This window comes from Eretmochelys imbricata, chromosome 6, assembly GCF_965152235.1.
Source record: "Eretmochelys imbricata isolate rEreImb1 chromosome 6, rEreImb1.hap1, whole genome shotgun sequence".
NCBI classification, from domain to species: domain Eukaryota; kingdom Metazoa; phylum Chordata; order Testudines; family Cheloniidae; genus Eretmochelys; species Eretmochelys imbricata.
Genome location: NC_135577.1, coordinates 38,106,752 through 38,124,836, shown reverse-complemented (window position 1 = coordinate 38,124,836; position 18,085 = coordinate 38,106,752). Strand labels below are relative to the sequence as shown.

General features: G+C 42.5%; 1 protein-coding gene across 1 annotated transcript in view; it reads right to left on the bottom strand.

The window, feature by feature from the left end:
* Positions 1–2,748: 2,748 nt before the first annotated feature.
* TEAD1 (TEA domain transcription factor 1) overlaps positions 2,749–18,085 on the bottom strand; it is a 44,250-nt gene continuing 28,913 nt past the window's right edge. The window contains exons 6-8 of the mRNA XM_077820107.1: positions 5,398–5,538; positions 3,662–3,814; positions 2,749–2,862 (exon numbers count right to left, since the gene is read on the bottom strand). Of these exons, the coding sequence (XP_077676233.1) occupies positions 2,749–2,862; positions 3,662–3,814; positions 5,398–5,538 (408 nt within the window). The remainder of the gene's footprint in view (positions 2,863–3,661; positions 3,815–5,397; positions 5,539–18,085) is intronic.

Here is an 18,085-nt window from a genome sequence, read left to right as displayed (position 1 = left end):
TTCCTAGAAAAAGTAACAGTAACAAGATAAATTCTTCCAGCTTACAAAAGAGCTCACAGTTTACAGGCAGCCTTTTGGACGACACACTCCACGATATACATTTGAAGGACTTAAGGCTTTTAAGAATGAACATGTGCAGGGTTTAGATCATTTACATAAGTGTAAAGTAAAGACAATGCAAATCTTTTTCCTAACGTTACAAATGTGAACACCAATAAACACTGTGACTTCTTATACCCCATAGTTATGATATGTAATGTGCCAGATTGTATAAAAAATCTGTACCTGGTTTTGCAAATTGAATTCTATATTTTATACTCCTCAAAGAATTTGTTATAAAAAAATCCATCAAAACCACAATTCGAAAACCTAAATAAGAGACAACTTTAGAACAAAACAAAAGAAGTAGTTTTTGACTTGTAACACCAAGTGCTTAGAATAAAGGGCTACCGTTAGGCTGTTACAATGCAGTGCTTTTCCTGATGTGATTGTTAGTGTTATAAACGTATGAAGAGACCTCATGACATGGACATCACATTTTATGCTTCCCAAAATATAAACTAAAAGATTCATCAGCTCTAATATCCCCAAGTGGATAATATGACAGCTAGACATCACAGCAATCACCCACCTTTTATAGTTAGACAGATCAGAGGTTTTATAGCCTAAGGAATTTCAACCCCCCCCCGCCCCCCGATGCTGGCCTCTTTCTCTAATGTAAATCCTAACAGTATTAAAGATTAACACAATGAAAGGCAAGCATACAACAACTGACAACTTGCTGCACATGACAAATACTGATTGCTCTTCCAGCTGGTATGCTGACTAAGACTATTCATCTATATTTATGTGGCTATAACTGAGGGCACGTTTTAGAATGACAGTGTCAAAAAAATTAAAACTGTAACCAATATATTATACCTGGGGGCAAATTCAAGCTTCTAATTACACATAGGCACATGCCTGAAAACTGCAGCTGAGAGGGGAACTGTTGAACAAATTTCTGTGCCCTAGTCATGGCTCCCCAAGACTTACCGAGCCCCTGATACATATGATTATTGGAAGTTTGCAGCAGCCATGCATCTTATCTTGTAACCGATGTTTCATATGTCCTGTTAGGATTTGTGGTTTGCATTGGATTTAGCCTAGTTATTTCCCATTAAAACCCATTTCTCCTCCCAATACTTTTAATATTAACATTGAATGGGGCAGTGAAAAGGCAGTGGTTGAACGGATGGCAGAGGAGAGGCTGAGTAATACTAAGGACAGGCCGTGCCAATAAGAATCAGAGAACACAGGACACGTGTGTGTCTCCCAGAAAACTATTCACACCCATGACCACATTTTTAATCCTTATTAGTATTAAAATCTCTTCAATTCACTCTATAATAGAATCTTCTCTGAATTACCTACTTTTCAGTTTATTAATCAGAGGGATGAACACTGCACATCTGTGTATTCTGGATGTGAAAGGCACTCAAACCCTAAGTGGTACTGATGGGTGTGTCCCACATGCCCTGCCTACTAGTACTAAATGCACCATGTCCTGTTTGAGACTGGAGACAGAACTGGGATAATATATGTGACGGAAAAACCTTAAGAATGAGAAGAGGAAGAACATAACCCTTCGAATCTGTTTTGCCTGATGATGGTTGTGATTTTCTAGCATCCCTACGACATTAAAGCTGATGAGGCTTTTACTGACCTATATATTCTTCTCTCAACCGCACTACTTTTTCTCGCTTGCAATTTACAGATTATTCACAAAGCAGTAATAATATCAATTGTTTCCCCCTATGTTTGTTAATTTCGGTATTGCAAATTTTTCACTCAACAGAAAATATAGTTGTCCGTATAAAATATAACCGCACACACAAGACTACATACAATGTAAGTCTAAATTTTCAGTATTTACCTACTTATTGCAAAATGAGCCATCAGTTTTTCATTAAATAATCAAATTTCCATATTAGTACAACACAACTTTATATTTTTAAAAATACACTAGATACGTTAAGTATAAGGGATGACGTTCTCTTTCTCTGCAATACCTGTTGGAAAGTTTAATGAATTAGAAGATTAGTTTTAACATTGAGAAAAAAATACAAAATTTGCCTAATTTTAGGACCTGCTTGTTTCTATCAGGCATTTCTTAAGGCTATATTTATCATTTGGTTTCAAACAGAAAAAATGTTTCATTTTAAAAAATAATTTAGCGAATTACATTCGTCCGTATCTTCCACTCTAATTAGTTACAAAGATAATTCTATACAGATTATTAACTTTGTGTACTAATTTACAGTTATAGTTAAAGATTCATTTCCATTTCCCTTGCATCGTAAAATAAGTATTTTATTTTGGAAAAAAACAAAACAAAACCCTAAATAAATTCTTATAAATGCTGTTAAGTTTTCCCCACGGCAAATGCTCTGTCTTACATTTTTCTATCACAATTAAAAAGAGGCCTCCACAGACAAAGGCATTCAGCTCTTAAATACAGTCTTCCCAAAGAACTGTCGTTTACAAATTTGCAGAACACTTAGTTTTAGAAATAATTTTTTACAACTGTACCAGAATTTCACAGCTACAATTATATATGAACACATTAAAAATGACTTCACTAAAACAGGATTTAGAAAAATGCGGGTGAAAGCTGGGCCAGAGGCACTGCCATTTAGTGTTGAGGTTTACAGTCTGTGTTTTTGATAAAGAAAAGAAGTGTAATGAAGTGTATATATAAATAACTGCTCAGTCCTTTACAAGCCTGTAGATATGATGTTGTGCTCCATGTTCACTGTTCGAAACTTCAAATACACAAGCCATGCAGAGTAGGGTTTCTTGTGTATCCCTGTTTGTTACAACCTATTGGGAACGGGGAGGGGACGGGACGGGAGGGAGAGAAAAGGTAGACAGTGGTGTTATAAACTTGGAAAAAAGGATTTGCACCAAAAGGTATGGTAGGCTTGAAAAGAGAAGAAAATATAATTGTAACTTGGTGTTTCTCAAACTTTAGAAAGCTGAGACCCACTTTAGGCAAATGAAATTGACTATACCCTGTCCAGTCTCAAAATGTGTTGTTAAAAGCCTGCCCACATTTTAGATCTTCATACTGTGCTACTCCTCTCCTTTCTTACATGCTTTGATGAGTATTGAAATAGTTAACAATGTTGACATTTAAAGTATCACCACTGGCAACTGAGTTAGCATCCACTGAAATGAAATGAAAACTTTACACCATAGAGCTTTTGTTTCAGGCTCTCTGCAAATTAAGGCAAACATCGCTGCACTGTTTATACCCGGGTTCTGTTTTGCGGGTTTTCTTTGCAATCATAAAACTTACTTTAAAACATATGAAAAAAAGTAAGCTGAGACTCTGGAAAACAACTGAGAGGCTGTTCATGCTCTCACCCCAACAAGCCTTTTGTGTCCTCCCACAGGACTGAGACCTGCACTTTTGGGAAACAATGAGACTAGACTCTATCACTTTTCCTCAGGTTGAAAAGGACCTAACTCTGTGAATAGTTTTACTGAAGTCAATAGGACCACTTGGCCTTGTATAAGTAATGATTTCAGAGTCTGGTCCTTAATTTCCAAGTTAATTGATCCCTGCCAAAACAGAACATATTTTAGACTCAGTCAGTAAAGAATAGTGAATGCTTACCAACAAAATTGTAAAATTTTCCAATACACTGTTCATCATATATTTCTCCGGTAAATGCTTGAGCTTGTGTATGAAGTTGATCATATATTCACACATTGGAGAGCGGTTTATTCTGTACACAAACCGGCCATTCTCAAACCTTGCATATTCCGTCTAAATAGAAAATGAAAAACATTTAAAGACTATTTACCAACAAACATATTTCTACAGTGATCAACAGCGGGAAGGCAAAATGTTGGGTTGGTTCTCTTTGTTAGTTTGGAAACAACAACATGTACAAAGTAGAGTTGTTGATCTGAAATGCTAGTCTTATCACACAAGTTTCCTTCCATAGCCTAATTTAGGAAATTATATATTGGGTATGTAATCTTGGTTTATATCCAAGTTTATAATTTTAAATCACAGAGGATGAGGACTGTATAAACTAACAAGTGAGTATAAATGCACTGAGAAAGAAACTTCCCAGCAAACTTGATCTTCAGTGATTTTAAAGCCGTTTAAAGATGACTGGGTACAAAGGAAGCAATTTTACCCATATCTTGATGTCATATTTTAATTACTACATGACTCACTAAGCAGTTGTTTGCATCAGAGGAAGAGAGTCAACTGTGATGGAAGGAGGGAGAATAGACTAGTACCTGGCTCAACAGATTCCACTAAGGGGATGGGTCTGTGATTCAGTGCTTTCCTGCCCTCCACCCCCCAACTCTCTGTTACCGTGATAAATAGTTCTTAATGGCTGGCTGGACTTCTTGGGCTGCTGACTTCAGCCGGGATCGGGATAGTGGAGGAGATGCCAGAAGTTGTTGTTCGATGGTGGTCACCGTTTATGGGGACCACACCAGCACAAGTAGGGCGTGCACAGCAGCCGCTGGCCTTGATAAATGCTTAAATTACAGCTTTAAACTGGAAGTCACTGAGCAACAACTACAATGTAGCTAACAAATATGGGGGGGGTGGGGGCTTTTGCTACTTTAAACAAAAGATGCATCATTGTAACATCACAATATGACCCACCCCCCCCATACCTAGCCAACTAAACTATACAGTGCTGTGCCTTTACCCCCCACCCACCCAAAAAAAGCAGCCATTGTACCCCAAAGGAAAAACAATGTTGCAAACTTATTTTTCACCCAAAGGCCAATGGTGTTTGTAGAAAGTGTGCATTTCACCAGGTTAAATGACTGTGGGCATGGAAGAAAGCCATCACACTACACATTTAAAACACCCAGAAATCTAGAGAGTGGGAGCTGCTTGCCATCTTAGTAGGGTTCCCAATATGTTACAGGTCTGGCCAAGTGTGAGTCTGAATCGTCATGAGAGTGATGTATCCAGTCGAAAATGGGAGCAAACTTATTTCTGCTTCATTGCTCTTTTGCTGGGAGATGCAGGAATCAGCACTGGCATCAGTTCCAGGCTCCCCAGCTGAAGGTACGTTGCTGTGTTGCCAGTGATTGCCAGGGGAAGGATGGAAGAGGTACTCTAAGTCAGTAAGTAACTGGGATTTTACTTTCGCTAGTGTCACCATAAGCACAGTAATTCAAACTAACCTAAGCACTGTCCGGAAGGAAAACATTCCTTCAAGAAAGATGGGAGGAGGGGAGGAAAGTGAGATAAGAGTAATAAGTAAAATAAATCAGAGTCAATTTTCCATTTTTTACTGCCATTACATTGGCAGAAATGTACTTATAATATCATGAGTCAGCAGAGTAACATCATTCAGAAGGGCATCCTACCTCTACTTTTTCTACTACTTGCTTTCCAAATGAGCAGACTTTGGTGGAACAGGTGATTGTCATGTTTTCTGAGCTCTCATATTGGCTAGTTACTCCATAAAATGCTCCTGTATCATCTTGAATGTTGCAGTTTAAGTCAGCCTGCGGGGAAAAGTAACAGATGTTGAATATTATCTTTGTCATCTAGCAGGGCCATAGTAATGAGCAGTAATTAACTCCCAGCCTGCCCCCTTTTTACCAACCAAAAGTGGGGCAGAAAAGAGGCAAGTCTATAAACATAACTGCCACAGAGTTAAAGAGAGAGAGAAAAACTTCAGGTGTTCTTTTTTAATAAATAAAAATACATTTCTTTCATAGGTTTAAGTTCAGTGTAACAGTAAAAAACCTTAGGGAAGTGATAATTTCTTCAACTATAAGAAGGAAAACAATTGCACACCTATTATTAAAAGACCCATTGTTCCTCTTAACTATAGGCCCATTAAGGTCTTGTCTACACTACAGGGAGATCGATCTAAGTTATGCAACTTCAGCTATGTGAATAACGTAGCTGAAGTCGACATACTTAGCTCTACTTACCGTGGGGTCCACACTACTCTATGTCGACGGGAGACGCTCTCCCGTCAACTCCCCTTGTGCGTCTCATTCAGGTGGAGTACACGAATTCACAGGAGAGCAAGCTGTGGTCGACTTAGCGGGTCTAGTCCCACTAAATCGACCGCTGATGCATCGACCGCTGTGCATTGATCTCCCGGTAAGTGTAGACAAGCCCTAATTCTGCCCATGAATACAGACAATGAATTAACTGAAGTGAATGGAAGTGGCATATATCATGACCCATGGGCCTCAAGTCTGGGCCTGCAAGTTTTATGGGAAAAGCCACACTCCAAGCCTGCTGGCAGTAGCTTACCTGAGGCACAGGAAGCCCAGCCCACCTGCGAGCACCTGCCCCTTCAGTCCGATTGGCGGATTTCCAGAGCATCTGACTGGCCCACTGGTCCTACTTAAGCTAGCAGAAGGAACAGGAAGCTGGGTGAACAACTGGCTTTAGCCTGCTCTGGACGGTGTGCCTTGCGCTTCCTACTATTGGCTCCTGCTTCCCCCACTTTATCTTCTGGCATTCTGACTCAGCTTGGCTCCTGGCATCTGACTTGTGATTCCTCGCCTCTGGTTTGTCCCCTGCTTCTGACCTTCCAGGATCTTGACCCAGTCGACTCTTGACTCCTTTCCCATGACAGTGGATTCTGGCTCTGACTACTAGGTCTGGCTGCCCACAACTCAGCCATAGCAGCTTGTCTGGACCTCCTAACCCTGTGGGACGAAGCCCAGTGCAAGAAGGATGGACCCAGCAGCACATCTACGGCCACCAGAAGCACTGGACTTGCCCAAATGGGCCTCTTGCCGCTGGGTGGATGATCAAGCACTGCAGGTTCAAGTTGCACAGTTGACTTTGGACAACCAGCAGGTGCAGGAGCAAGTGAGGCAGGTCAGCGCCAAGAACACTGGTTTGCAAACACAGCCTACAGCATCTTGCCTGAACAGGGGCCTATGATACCCTTGCTCAAACAGCTCGATGGGAACTGCTGATGGCTACAGGGATTCACGAACCAATGCCGCTGTCTGTTTCTGATAGGGCTCCAAATCTATTCATCTGACTTGGCCAAGGTGGCCTTGTAATCAGCCTGCTGGCAGGAGACCTGTTACACTGGGCATCCCCCATGCTAAAAGGCCATAGCCCCATGCTGTCCAACTGGGCAGCCTTTCTCCAATTGATGTCAACTGTCTTCAGTTACCTGCACTGAGCCTGAATGGCTGAGGCCATCCTGAAGCAGGAGCAAGGGGCAGTAGCCTCCTGTGCAGTGCACTTTTACCACCTTGTGACAGATACAGAGTGGAACAAAAGTAGGTCACTTTCCCGTCGGACATTTGCAGACAGCATGGCCAGGGACCAGAGAACATTGCACCCAGACCCAAGAAAGCTCAAGCACCCACTGGGGCAGTGGCTCTCGACCTCTCCAGACTACTATACTCCTTTCAGGTGCCTGACTTGTCTTGTGTACCCCCAAGTTTGACCTCTGTTAAAATGTACTTGCTTGCAAAATCAGACGTAAAAATACAACAGTCACAGCACACTATTACTGCAACATTGCTTACTTTCTCATTTTTACCATATAATTATAAAATAAATCAATGGGCATAAAACTGTTATACTTACACTTCAGTGTACAGAGCAGTATAAACAAGTCATTGTATGACGTTTTAGTTTGTACTGACTTCGCTAGTGCTGTTTACGTAGCCTGTTGTAAAATTAGGCAACTCTCTAGATGAGTTGCTGTACCCCCTGGAAGACCTCTGCGTACCCCCATGGTACACGTACCCCTGGTTGAGAACCACTGCACTGAGTGAACTATGGAACTCTCCCCACGAATATCACAACTAGGCTGACGTCTCTGAGGCTAACAAGGCAGAAAACTTCCACCACATCAGGACTACAGCCATCACACAGAACTGCAGCGAGGGGCAAAGATAACATTTGGGCAGATATATGTAATGCCAGAAACCACACTGTCAGCATGGCGAGAATGTTTCCAACAGAACCTGGTCTGGGGGTTCATCTGCAAATCAACTTCACTGGCCGATGCCCCAGTCCTTTTCGTAAAAAGGAAGGACAGCAGCCTCCAACTCTGTTTCAGTTACTAAGGCCTAAATCAGATAATAATCTGGAACCATTACCTGCTATCCTGATCCCTGAGTTCTTGGACTGCATGGGAGCTGCCCACATATTCACTAAACTGGATCTTTAGGGAACTTACGACCTTATTTGTATTCACAAGGGGGATGAATGGAAGACTGCCTTATTGACTTGCTATGGCCACTTTGAATATTTAGTTATGCCATTTGGATTGACGAATGTCCAAGCGATGTTCTAGCACTTCATTAACAACGTGCTATGAGACCTACTGGACCAGTTTGTAGCAGTGTAATTAGATGATATATTGATTGTCTCAGTCGATCTGGACCAATACACCACTTATATCTGCACAATCCTGGAGAGACTACAAAACCATGGTTTCTATGCTAAACTTGAGAAGTGCACATTTGATCAGGCCTGAACTGAGTTCCTGGGGTTTCATCCTGTCCCTGGAAGGAATCAAGATGGATCTGTGCAAGGTCCAGGCTGTTTGTGACTGAGCACCCCCACCCTCTCTGCAATGTGCAATACATAAGAATTATTTTTAGGTATTGCGAACTTCTACCAGGTGTTCATTTTCAATTTTTCTGAAAAAGTCAGGCCCTTAAATGCACAACTCTGGGAAAACACCCAGTTCCACTGGTCCCCCAAGGCCAAGCATGCATCCCAGCATGCACTCAAGCAGTTGAAGCTTGCCTTCTCCACTGCTCCAGTATTGGCCCACCCAGATGTGACACAAGCTCTTGTTGTGGAAGCCGATGACTCTAGTTTGGCAATCATGGCAGTCCTCTAATAAAGGCCTGGACCCAAGCAAATACTGCACCCCATTGCCTACTACTCAAGGAAGCTCAAGCGCAGGAGAAACTATGAGATCTTGACAAGGAGCTCCTGGCAATTAAGACCACCTTCAAAGGGTGGTGACGCTATTTGGAAGAGGCTCACCATCTAGTCCAAGTGTTTACCGACCATAAGATCCTGGAGTACCTGCGCAGAGCCAGGCCCTAAACCAATGACAGCTGCGGTAGGCCCTATTCTTCTCCCAGATTAACTTTACCTTGACCTACCACCCTGGAATCAGAAATTGCAAGGCTGATGCCTCGTCCTGAAAAGACAGTTACCTTTTCCGTAACTGGTGTTCTTTGAGATGTGTTGCTCATATCCATTCAACTTAGGTGTGTGTGCTTGCCACATGCAACTGTGCCAGAAGTTTTTCCCTCAGAAGTATCTGTAGGGGATCAGCTCCAGTGCCCCATGGACTGGCACGCATATGCTGTGGTATACAGGATGCTGTATATAAATATAGCAATTTCCCCCACCCTCAGTTCCTTCTTGCGGGAAACTCCAACAGTGGGGAAGGAGGATAGGTTGTGGAATGGACATGAGTAACACATCTCTAAGAACACCAGTTACGGAAAAGGTAACTGTCTTTTCTTCTTTGAGTGCTTGCTCATGTCCATTCAACTTAGGTGACTCCCAAGCAGTATCCTTTGGAGGTGGCTATGAGTTCACAGACATGTAGATCTCAAGGCAGCTCTGCTGAACCCAATGTCACCCCTGGCCTGCTGAGTGATAGCATAGTGGGCTGTGAACGTGTGCACCAAGGACCACGTCGCAGCTCAACAGATGTCTTGGGTCGGGAAGTGTGCCAGGAAGGCCTCCGAAGATGCCTGCACTCTGGTCGAGTGGGCTCTGATTATTGGTGGCGGAGGGACTCCCGCCAACTCATAACAGGGCCAAAAGCAAGAGGTGATCCAGTTAGAAATCCTCTGCATGGACACCAGGAGGCCCTTCATCCTGTCAGCTCTAGAGATGAAAAGCTGAGTCGACTTACAGAAAGGCTTTGTCCAATCTAGGTAGAAAACCAGGGCCCTTCTTACATCCAAAGTGTGAAGGCGCATCTCTTCACTAGTCTCATGGGGCTTAGGGCAGAAGACTGGAAGGAAGATGTCTTGGCTCATGTGGAAAATAGACACCACCTTGGGGATGAAGGCCAGGTGGGGCCGGAGCTGGACCTTGTCCTTATAGAAGACCATGTACGGCGGTTCTGAGGTCAGGGCTCGCAGCTTGGAGACTTGCCTCGCTGACGTCACCGCCACCAGGAAAGCTACCTTCCACGATAGGTGAGACAGGGAGCATGAGGCCAAAGGCTCAAAGGGCAGACCTGTGAGCCTGGACCGAACCAAGTTGAGATCCCACTGAGGGGCTGGGGACTGAACTTGAGGAAAAAGTCTCTCTAGGCCTCTGAGGAACCTGACGGTCATGTCATGGGAGAACACCATCTGCCCCGGATTGGCGGATGAAAGGCGGAAATGGCTGCCAGATGTACCCCGATAGAGGAGTGTGCCAGGCCCTGGTTCCTCAAATGAAGCAGGTAGTCTAAGATCGACTGCACTGAAGAATGCGAAGGGGAGATGCCCCATTCAGCAGCACAGTGGGAGAACCAGCAGGTCCGGTCCGTTCGGCAGGGGCCACGGAGGGATCGCTGACAAGCTTGATAGTGTACCGAACCAGTGCTGGCAAGGCCACGCTGGGGCGATCATGATAACCTGAGCCTTGTCTCTCTTGATTTTTGCTAGGACCTTACTGATGAGTGGAACTGGAGGGAACGCATACATCAGGCTTTCTGCTCACAGCAGGAGGAAGGTGTCTGGAGCAAAACCTGTGGCACCTCCAGTTCTGCCTGGTGGTGAACAAATCCACTTGGGGAGTTCCCCACCTCTGGAAGATCATGCCGGCTATCCACTCGTGGTGAGAGGAAAAGTCCCTGCTTAGGTGATCTGCTAGCGTGTTCTTGGCACCCAGAAGGTGACACGCTTCTAGGTGGATTCCATGGCCAATGCAGAAGGCCTAGAGACAGAGTGCCTCTTGGCAGAAGGCTGAGGATCATGCTTCCCCTTGTCTCTTGATGTAGAACATCGAAGCTGTGTTGTCCGTCAGGACTCTGACCACCCTGCCCGACATGTGAGGAAGGAAGAATGTGCACACTCTGCGCACCACCCTGAGATTTTTGATGTTTATGTGTAGCGTCATTTCCTCTGGGGACCACATACCTTGGGTCTGGAGGGTGCCGAGGCGTGCCCCCACCCCCCCCCGCAGCAGAGGTGCGAGATGTCCGAAACCAGCTCAACTGAGTGCAGAGTGCTGATGACAGGAACCCCTTCCAGGACTTTCCCGGGGTCAGTCCACCATCACAGCAAGGTAAGTACCGTCGAGGGGATGGTAACGAACTTTTCCAGGTGGTCCCTGGACTGGGAGTAGATCGTTGTCAGCCAGGTGGTCTCCTGATCTGGCCTAACTCTGGTTCCTGACTCTTCGTTCTGATCTCCAGTTTGTTTCCTGCTTCTGACCTCCTGGTGTCCTTACCCAGCTGACTCTTGACTCCTGTCTCATGACTGAGGATTTTGGCTCTGACTACTAGATCTGGCCAGCCGCAACAGCATGCAAGTACTAAGGGCAGAGGCTGATCCATGTGTTGACTGCTGTGAAGAAAAGGAGTAGAACCATCTTTTCCTCTTCATGAATCCTGCCCTGAAAGGAGCTTGTCTGCACCAGAGGATCAGTACCATTGTATTTCTTTTTCCTTTCTGAAAGCAAGGACACCATCACCACAAAGGAAGACGTTTGAGATGATAGAAAAGAGGGGGTACCATAGAGAGAGGATTCCATCCCTGATAATAAGTAATATGGCTTTGATCCAGCAAGGTACTTAAATCCCCTTGACTTAGATGGGATTGCTCCCTTGCTTAAAGTTAGGCACATGCTTAAGCGCCCTACTGAAGTTGGGCCGACTGGAAGAAAACTATTTTAAAAAATAATTATATTTCTTTCGCTATTTCTACACAGAGTGAACATCTATCCAGCCACTCATAGTCTCTATCACCACACTATCTTAGCATAGATTGAGGCTCACAGGTTAAAGAGAAAGAAGAGATCACGGTTCTGTTTGCCTCACTGCTACCTTTTCTTTACTTAAAGCCACATCCTAGTCCGTGCGCACAGCATGACTAAATATATTAGAAAGGGGCATTGTGGGTCAGAGGCGGAGTTCTCCCTCCCAATGCTTGCAGCAGCGAAGCAGCTGGCGAAGCTGCTCTGCCACTGTGCCACCTCATAATCTGGGAGCCATTCTTTAAGGTCTCCTCATAATCAGCCCTAAAACGGCTGATTCAGGGATTCAACACATCCATGGAAGTCCTCACAGCTAGATTTGTTCGTTCTAGCATTGACGCTGGCAACGGTCACATATTCTGTGCCTGTAGGGAATGGGCAGGATTTGCCCCATTATGTAGAAAGTTGTTTACTAAACCTCTCAGAAAATAATAAATTTCCAGGTGTCACAGCATATCTCTGGCCAACTACTGTAAAAGAATGCCCAAGAATCAGCTGAATCTTTGGTGGGAGTTTCAGTGGGCAGATGTACTTTCCACCAGTTTAACTGTTTAACTCTTAATTCCAGTTTTGTTTTTATTGTTAACAGAGATTTAAGTAACTACTACAAAAATCTCTCCTGGTACTTTCTGAACATGTTCAGGAAGATCAGGGACATCTTCCTTTTTATATGGTTACTTTTTAAAGCCCAGCTTACAAATATGTTTACATATTCTAATAACTGCTTGTTAATCCACACTTCTGATCATATCAAGTCACTTGTGTTCACTATTTCATTTTTAACTAGGCAGCAATTCTTTAAATTCTACTTAGAAGCTACATTCCATTTCTGTGGAACAACCATTTGCAGGCAATATGCCGATAATGGCACATATTGAAGTAATTAGTGGCGGGGAGAAGAAATAGGAAGTCTGATATTACTGCAAGCTTGCTTTGTAAATTAATCAGTGGAGATGCCACTTGAGAGTCACATACAGTAACACAAACAGTCCTATAGTCATGTACTAACAGAAGAGAATTCTATCTTTATTCCTCCTTGTTTCTTGCACGTTTTTCATTAGTTCACTGGTTAATGTTAATACAGTGTTCGTGGTGATCTGTAAGAAACTGTTCTGAACTAAAAGTAATAACCAGTTTGTCATCTTAGCTGGTCCAGAGTTATATTTGAACATGAAAAATAGTGACAGCCATTGAACCATGCCAGGGCTGCTCTACTGGAATATCTTAAGAACAGGTATTTCTTAAAAAATAGTTATCTCATGGTGGATGATAGTAATAATCTCTCAAAAATAGTCATTTCAACTGCCCCCACAGTTACAGTTTTATAATCAGAGCATTTCCTTTCTCCTTCACTTATGTCCAAAGTAAATAAGAAGTCATCTCTAAAATGCTCCTCACGTGTTCATATTGTCAAAAAGGTCAACCACATAGGCCTCACTTTTCAAGCCTAAATAACAAGTCTAGAGACACAGAAATAAGGCAGAGTAATTTAATATCTGCTGCTGTTTGGTCTTAAAATCAGCAAAAAAAACCACAACCACCACCAAAAACTTTGATCATCATATTTATACAATGATCTTCTGCTTATAGTGTAAACGCTGCACTTTTGGATTTTAAATGTTAAGATCAATGAACTAAAAATATAACTTCACACATTTTCAAACTATTATTTTTAGGTTACATATAAAAAGGACAGTTATGCATTTCATGTTTGAGTTTTCTTTTATCACTGAACTGTAAAGCGCTGAACAAGTCTTAGGAGATGGACCTGCCCTGCTTATAAGCGCTTGTTCCTTTTGTACAGCAATGCGCATGCAATACAGCAGATTCACTCATCACTACAATGTATTTTGCCAGCATCTAGCACTGAAAACTTTGTATATCAACAATATCAAGTGTTTGACATGATGCATCACAGCACGTATGGAAACAGAACTGGCTTCAAACAAACAACAACTTTACATGGATCATTGCTCTGTCTCTACAGCAAGAAGGGGATAGGTTGCTTGTGTCATAATGGGTTCGGCTAACCAAAAGGCAGCATTGGCAACAACTGCGGGGAAAGACTCTAAATTCTCCCCGCCAAACAGAGAGAAAAAAGCACTTATTAGTAACATAGGGGTATTTGGGGAGCAACCAGCATAATTTACATGAACATTTAGTAGCTAAAATTAAATGTATAGTGATTTGTTAACAACCTATAGGTTTAACTCCTACTGACTGCAATGCGATGTCATTCATATGCTCACATTATATCTCTCCTCTTTCTCTCGGAACAGTGATCAAAGGCAGAGATTCCAAATTGTGAAGCAATGTTTTCCAATGGTAGCATCTGGGTCCTTGGCACAGAGTTACATTGCAGCTTTGGAATTGCTTCCAGGTCTGCCACATGGTTAGGCTTGTGACGGACAGGCCAAGCTGCTTCCTCCTCCCAGCTGCTCTTCCCTTTGGACTCATTATTGATTCTGAGCCACTAATGCCCTTGTATCAATTTGTGAAGAACTCCTGCAAAAGCACCACATGAGATCGCTGTGCAGAGTGGGCCCAGTTTTAAAAATAAAAGCAGGGGAGGAGGGGAGGAAAGGGAGGGGAACTGCTGCTTTCTTCCATGTCTAATGTCTTCTGAATACATCTGCATGCTGGTTGTAGACTAATCCACATCCCAGATTACATGTATGAACTGCAAATCATTTGCCAATCAGAAGTGGTGAGCGAGCAGAGGGGATTCCAAGTTTTACTTCGTTTGTGCGTGCGCACACACACACAATCATATTTCAAAAAGAAAAAACAGTAGCAACAACTGTTTTTGTGATGGAAGAACACAAAGAATGTCTGTGTCCAGAAAGTCGGCTGCAAGCACAGGGAGAGGAACTGAGGGGGGTGATCATGCGTATGAGCCATTTTTGAACACTGACTACATGGGTAAATTGTTTGTTACAGCATATTGCAAAGAGAAGCAGAATTATTTTTCATGCCACAGCTGTTTTAAATAAGAATAGGAATAAACTCAACCATCCTGCTCATGTTACTTACCACTAATTATGGCATATATTTACATCTATAAAACAGTGATTCTTTTTTTTGGGGGGGGGGGGGGACATAATTTAATGTCCCTTTATTGTGCAGATTCCTTTATTTGCATTCCACATTTGAATTTCAAAAATGTTTAGGACTTCAAAGCATCTTTAAAAGCTTGCCCTAATTATAATATGTATTACTTTCTAATAACTGCTTGTTTGCATTGCAGATTCCTGCAAATGGAGGCATTCATTAAAAAAAATCAATTAATATCACCCAAACATCTTCAGATGAGTTTCATTCTCTATTTCACAGAGTTGCACTGACATATGACCAAGCTTTCATCAGTTTGTAACATAATGCAAACTACTGCAAGCATTTAAAATTAAGGTAGCTAATGTAGCAGAGTAAGAAAGCAATAAAGCCAGACATTAATTTATAATGATTGTTCTTTCCTACTGTGTGACTATCCAGAGACCAGTCTTTCACTCATTTTAGATATATTTACTCATAGGGGTTGTTCTTGTTCCTGCAGAAATTTATGGTCAAAATTAAAGCTGCTTTCCTTGGGCGCAAGATCTGGCCCATAATGCACAACCAAATTACTATTTTTTTTACTGCAGTAGCACCTCAGGATTCTCAACAAGGATCAAGACTCATTATACAGGCACTAAGCACTGTGCAAAGTAGTAACACAAAAAGAAAATCCTTGCCCCAAAGAACTCATAATCTAAGATCCAGCCAAACAAATAGATGAACAAGAGCAGGAAGGGAGTGAGGTTACAGCACAGACAGGTGTGCATGGATACATTAGTGATAACAGTGTGCTTACTAGTAATAAGCGCTTGCCAGCCAAAGTAGTGCTAAATGGTAGTGATTTGTAGGCAACAGAGTAAAGGTGGGAGGATAAAAAATAGGATAAGGTAACAGCTTTACAAATGTTGACATGGGGGTGGCCTGGGAAAAAGCACAGAGGTATTTGTGGATAAAAGCAGTCACGCAGGCAAGTAAAGCCAGTTAGTCAGGAGGTCGTTATTACTAAAGCTATTACATTTGAAAAGGGTGGGGGAGGGGGAGAGGGAGCAGAAGGACTAAATGGTGAATGGCATTAAAGGTGAGGTTAGGAAGCTTGTACATGATGTGGTAGTGAAGGGAGAGCCCCTTCACATAATGTACAAGCTTCTTAACCACACCTTTAATGCCATTTCCTTTTAGCCCCACCTTACCTTTCAGATCTAGTAACTTGATGGATACATGTACAGAGAAGGGAAAGGTGGTTAGCATAATGGGCCAGGCAGATGAGTCTAGCGATAGCATCTGCAACAGCTGTAGACATCAAGGGCAAAGAGGAGTAGATTATAATATTCAAGATGCAAGATAAGGGCCTGGGCAAGTGCTCTGAACAGACAGAAAGGGGTGGATATTTGAGACAAAGGAAGAGGCAGCAAGATTTAGACACAGATATGGAGGAGATCAAAAACCACACCATCCAGATTCTTCACCAAAATTGAGGCTGAGGGCTTGTTTACTTGTCGGTATCATGTTGTATGTCAGATTAAATGTAATTCATATGAAAGAACAAACCCCTGCAGAGAAATATGGTAATTTGCTTTGTAGTTGATACTTTGCAAAGCCAAATTCCACGATGGCCAAGTGTTTTTTATAGATCTCAACCCATTTTTTTTAGCAAGTCTTTATATCTGTCACAGAGAAAATTATAGAAAACCAATCTGCTGTAAAGCCCAAATCCTAACTGAAGAGGTAAGATAAAAGAAACATTCCTTTATGACTTCATGGCTAAGCCACTTGTCTATGTCCTGGTTATCTATCAACTTGATAGATTATTATTGGTTATCTATCAACCTCTCTAGTCTCCCTGCCTTGCACCCCACTGCCTTCCTCCCGATTCAAAATACTACCACAGCTAATACAAAATACTCTTTCTCACCCGCTGCTTGGACCATGAAACCCTCTCTTTGAATCCCTCCATTGGCTTCCCTTCACCTTCCACAACAAGTTCAAGTTTCTCCACTTCACCTCCTCAGGTGCTCACACCACCACCATTCCTGCCTGCCTATCTGCCTTAATGTTTTTCTACTTCCTCCCTCTTACTTTTTGCCCACACTCCCTTGTCTTCTTTTGCCTTCACTCCTCATCAGGCTTTCTTCCATACTGCCCTTAGAAAACTGGCTCCTGAGGCACAAACTGACCACCTTCTCTCGATTCAAATCCCTCTTTTAATTACGTGAATTCCACCAAGCCTAAAAATAGCAATGGAAATTGTCAGTGTGATTAGGCACCTGATCATTTAAAGTAGTGCAGTACTGACATCCGTCCCGTAGGTATCCCGAGTTGTATCTGTATTGTCTTGTTGGCCTGTTTTGATTGTTTACTCTCAATGGGCAAAGAACTAAATAATCCTCTGCATTTTGTACAGGGCTGAGCAGACTGTGCTTTAACAGTACGGAGCAGGAGAAGGTGGGAGACAAAGAAATGATGGAAGGGGTGCAGCTGCTAAGAAAGGGAGAGAATGCTAAGAATAAGCAGAAATACGCTGCATTAAGGGTACCTGTGAAGAGTTGTATTTCTTAAAGTAGAAATGGCTGATATTGACTCATACGTGTGTGTGTGAGTGTGTGTGTGTGTGTGTCTCTTTGTACACACATGCACGTGTTGAAAAACAGGGAAAAAAAGAACAGGAGTATGGGAGAACTTTTTTTTTTTTTTAAACATTCATGAACTTAAAATTCCACAAGTGTTCTGAGAAGTCAGGGTTGCTCAGCATTTATTGATGATAACCCAGGCCTTGCCAGCATTTTAGTAGTAATACTTGTGAATGGGCCAACAGTTCTAGAGCAGCTTCTCTATGGCTCCCATTAAAAAAAAAAAAAGACATTAAAATATTTTTTCTGTAGAATCATCATATCATGATCAAAATTAAGAAAAGAGAGCTGACAGTTTGCGATCTAATTCTCATGACTAATTACCTAGATGTGTATCGTTCGTTTTACATACATTTCTAGCCAAAAAGGACTGACGAAAAGTCTATTCTTACAGGACCATGCATCACGGCTTTTGTTATACACAGAACAC